The 5,127-nt window shown below is 29.3% G+C and overlaps 1 protein-coding gene across 1 annotated transcript; it reads right to left on the reverse strand.

Annotated features, from left to right (window-relative positions):
- Window positions 1-3,221: 3,221 nt before the first annotated feature.
- On the reverse strand, window positions 3,222-4,892 carry LOC124918905 (13S globulin seed storage protein 1-like). Its single transcript, XM_047458982.1, has 4 exons — window positions 4,565-4,892; window positions 4,220-4,452; window positions 3,693-4,121; window positions 3,222-3,613 (listed from the first exon to the last, which is right to left on the reverse strand). The coding sequence occupies exons 1-4, from the start codon at window positions 4,890-4,892 to the stop codon at window positions 3,236-3,238; spliced, it is 1,368 nt and encodes a 455-aa protein (XP_047314938.1). The 3' UTR covers window positions 3,222-3,235.
- Between the last annotated feature and the right edge of the window lie 235 nt (window positions 4,893-5,127).

The following is a 5,127-nucleotide window of genomic DNA, read 5'->3' on the forward strand; positions in this document are numbered from 1 at the left end:
ACTTTTGTATAAATTTTGTTATATTATATTTTATTATTGCAGCAAATGTTTAAATAAATTTTATTTTTTTAACAAAAATAAAGAAATTATTTAATATTTTTATTAAAAGTTGTTATGAGAATTTAATTGTAATTTTTGAGTTATTTTTATTTATTTTATATGACGAATAAAAGTGAGATAGGATAAAAAATATATATATATATATATACACGAATATTTTTTTTATTTTTGTTAGGGAAAGTAAAAATAAAAATATTAATAAGATTTAGTGTTTATGAAAAATATAAAATATTAATAAATTTTAATATTTAATAAGAATATAAAAATATTATTAAAAATGAGAAATTAAAATTTAAGATTTAAAAAAAAATTAATAAGTGAAGAGAGATTAGAGATTAGAGATTAGAGATTAGAGATTAGAGATTAGAGATTAGAGATTAGAGAGAAACTAGGTAAGATATATAATCATATATATCATTAAATTTAAAATATAATTAATAATTATTTATATAAATATATATGAATTTATTAATAATTAATTATATGAATTATATATATATAATATAAATATTAAATAATAATAATAAGTAAAAAAACTAAAATTTTATGACAATATATTTTAAATTTAAAAACATAATATATTTTCATATATTATGTAATAAAATAAATAAATATATATATATAATTAAATTTGAAATATTCATATTTATTTAATAAAATATACATATAATATATTTAAAATTTAAAATTTTTATATAAATTAATTTGATTTGTTATTTAATAAAGTAAATATATATATAATATTACCATTTTAAAAATAATTGATATTAAATATTTTTTAATATTTTTAATTTAATAATTTATATTTATAATATTTAATAGTTAATAAATATATATATATATTAATATATATATATATATAATATTTAAGTAATTAAATTTGTTAAAATATAATATATATATATATATATATATATATATATATAATTAAAATAAATAAATAAAATATCATTAAAATCGTGGGTTATTATACAAAATAATTAATTAAATAAATCTCCGTCATCTAATAACTTCTTCTCAACCATGATAACTTCTTCTCTCCTCAATCACCTCTCTTTGTACAACCTTTATTTTTATGACCTCGATTACTTATTATTTCCTCAATCTCCCTCTCATCTGTCAACAACCTATTGCTCTCAAATCTCAGCGACAACTCTCCTCATTCAAATCAATGCTCTTAATTTCTTTCTCATTTGCCTTATAGGTAAAATTATCATTGTATAATCAGGTTTTTGAGGTACACTAAGAAGTTGTTAAATAGATTAAACAGATTCCTCCAACAATATTTATATTATTAACTTTAATTTTTAATTATTTATGTTGTAAATGTCTTTATATGTAGGTATACTAAATTTGGACGGAATTAATTGTGAAAAAGATGAGGTAGTTAATTATGAAGAAGAGGAGATTTATGCTGAAGGAAGAAGAAATATATGATAAAAGATGAAGATCAAATTATTATTTTTTATATTTTGTATTATGAATATTTTTTTATTTAAATGTAGTATTTGTATATATTGGAATTAAATTGTTTTAATGTTAATTTTGAAATTATATTTAAAAATTATCTTGTCATTTGAAATTTTGTATAAAATAATTAAAGTGATTTTTAATTAAATAATTGAAATAATTTTTTTTTATAAATTTGGAATAAAAAATGTCAAACAACCATTATAATTAAGAAATTACAACCACTTTTATAGATTCTTAATAACAATAGCCTAAAAATGGTTGTTATTGATTAATAACAATAGGTTTTATGTCCGTTAATATTGAGTAATGACAACATTTTTTTTAAAACCGTTGATATTGATTAATAACAACCGCTCACAAAACGGTTGTTATTGAGTAATAACAACCGCCCACATCCACGGATGTCAACCGTTTTTGAACTGTTGTTATTACTCAATACTAACCATTTTTTGTTCAATATCAACGGTTTTTCAACCATTTTTTGAACTGTTGTTATTATTCAATTCTAACCATTTTTTGTTCAATATCAACGGTAAAAACCTTTGATATTGAAATTTTTTTTACTAGTTTGTTACTTTATTACACGTTAGAAAATGCTCCTGCTCTATATCTCACGTGTTTGTTATATTACAATATGAAAAATGATATAGAGCGCGACTTGGGACAGCGAATGATCCAGCTATGCCTAAGTGGGCGCGTAGAATATTCTCTCTCCTTTTATTAATTATTTTCTCTCTACTCTTATTAATTATTTTCCCTCTTTTCTTATTAAATAATTTCATTCTTATTAAATAATTTTGATCGTGGTGAAATTAAAAAAAAAATTAATTGTGAAAAAATATTAATAAGTCAATAGAAAAAAATAATAAAAAAAAAAAGAGGCATAAAGAATAAATAAAAAAATATTTGATAAATTAAGGAATTAAAAAGTCATACAAATAAAATAAAAATAAAAGAGATAAATTCATAATTCAACTAATCCAGTGATATTAATTAGGGTTTAAGGTTTAGAATTTAGTATTTAGGGTTTAGAGTTTATTTAAACATATTATTAAAATATTTAATGTGAGAGTTTTTTTTTTTTTTTTTTTTTTTGTAAATTATTGAGTTATTTTAATCGTTAAATTAGAGATAATAAATATTAAAGAAATGAGTAAAATAATAATTGTAAGAATCCGGATAAATGGGATAAAGTAATTTGTAGAAATAGAGAGAAATTATTAGAGTAGAAGAGAGAATATTCTACACGCTTGTCTTAATTATTATTATATTTTTATTACCATATATACTTATACTTACAACATTTTGCTATTTGGATTTTTTATTTGAGTGGTCGGAAATGACTCTAGTGCATGAGTTGACTGGAGGCAGATTTTTTGGATTTTTGGAAAACTGGATTCATCACTGGCACACAGTGAACGCCCACCTGAAAATCTGAGGAAAATTGAGTAGTGAAACAGAGCCGATTGTATGGTGAGGTCTTAGATTTTCCCCTCTTTTCCAAAAGAATTGGTGGAGGCTTTTGACAAAATATTGTGGGATGAGCTTAAAGATTGAGAGGTATGGGGATGCAACGAACCATTAATTGTATCTTATTCAAAAAGAAATAGCCTCTGTTAACCAAGGCCTCTATAACCAAAAGCTTGATTGTTATTACATAAAAACATGTATACATATATCATCATAAACCCTAAACCCTAGTTCATGATCTGGTGGCGGATCCAGGTCCAAACACCTTCAAACCTTCCCTGTTGAACTTCAAGTTCCTAGCCTCTTCCCTCGAGATTCCATAAGAATTCATCAGCACATCCACGGGCAGTCCCCTGAAAACAGACAACCTCCCGGCTATGGGGCTAGTCATGGCATTGGCACTAGTCTTGAATGCGATCCATTCCAAGCCATCTTGGCTAGCCTTCTTAATGGAAGCAAAGTCTTGTGGCACCACCACGATCTGTCCTTCCTTAACCTGTTCATCGAAAACTGTTCCCTTGCTACCCACAATCTGCATCCTCCCGCTCCCACGTAGTATATACACCATGCTGTGCGCGTTCACGTTCCAGTATGGAGCCAATATAGCATTCTGCAGGCATACAAAAATCAGTTAGCTGAATTGTAAAGAAAATGTACATTTTGTTAATTTTATGGATTTACATACGTACCCTGTAAAGAACACCTCTCTCGGCGCTGAGTTGGATCGTGTTGAGTGCGGGGAAATGGTGAGAGTTGAGGGTGGTGAGTCGTCCGCCACGTGGGTTGTACACGTCAGCGCGACGAGCACTGTCGATGTTCTGACTCAGCTTCATGGTACAAACGGTTTCTTCAAGACCGTTGTGTCTCCTCTCTCTCATTTCGGCTTCCTCTCCCTGGTAACTAGGGCATACAACTTCAAAGTTTTTCTCAACTCGGACGATATTGCCTCTGTTATCTTCATCTCCCTTTAGTTTCCTTGCTGTGTCAACATCCACGTTGAAAATGGCAGACAAGAATTTCTCGTCTATTCCCTTGAAAACGTTGCCGGCTTCTTTGGTCTGGGCTCCGTGGCGCTCTTCTCCTCTCGCCGCCGATGGGTTTCCGGCCAAGAAGAATTTCTGTTAATTAATTAATTAATTATCATTATTTTTAATTAATTAATTAACCTTTTAATTTGTCAAAACATAGAATTAATTAATTATAATTAATTAATTACTCTGATCTTGAGATCGAGCTGGTTGGCATCGTTGCTGAGATCGAGAAGCGAAATCAACTCAAGAGGGTTCTCGCCGTTGTTGAAGGCCCATGTTGTCATTCCGGGAAAGACAGACAAAACATCACCTTGTCGGATTTCTCTAACCTTCTGGTGGCGGTCGGGAAAACCGGATTCTTGACTGGATTCGAATGTCTCAGCGCAGCCTGGAATGACAGCCCCTTGGATACCTTTGCCTGTTAATTCATTCATCGTAACATTTATTTATTATACATACATACATACATACATACATACATACAATTTATGCTTAATTAATTAATTATATAATAATACAATTTATAATACCTCGAATGACGTAAGAGATTTGAGGGGCATTTGTGTAGGATGGCAAGAGAAGTCCACGTGGCTGGATGGTGTAGCGGATGGCTACAAAACCTGCACATAGGAACTCTTCATTTTCTAGGTCCCAGATTTCGGTCTCTCCGGCTTCGGCAGAGAACCTGCGGTTGGGCTCGCGGGCGCTGATGCGGTCTATGTCGCAGCTGGTTCTTGCCTGGAGCCTGTGTCTTTGGGCACCGCCTAAGGCCTGCCATTGATTCTGATGAGGGCTGAACTGGGCGGTGCAGCCATGGAAGAGGACCATAAGGAACAGACCTAGAGAGAGGAAAGCCATTTTTGTTTACTAGCTAAGGTTGATGAGATGATGATGATGGGTAATGCTTATTTATAGTTGAAACAGGATAATTTTATATTCGACACGTAAATTATTGCACTTGACACATTAATTGCATGCAACATGCATGTTTTATATATATCCTTTATATGAATTACACATCAATTGAGAATGTGGCGATAATTTGATGCAACGCATGTAATTGTACTCATTCTTTTGGGACCAGCTGACAAAT

The sequence above is a fragment of the Impatiens glandulifera genome, chromosome 1 (genome assembly GCF_907164915.1).
Source record: "Impatiens glandulifera chromosome 1, dImpGla2.1, whole genome shotgun sequence".
NCBI classification, from domain to species: domain Eukaryota; kingdom Viridiplantae; phylum Streptophyta; class Magnoliopsida; order Ericales; family Balsaminaceae; genus Impatiens; species Impatiens glandulifera.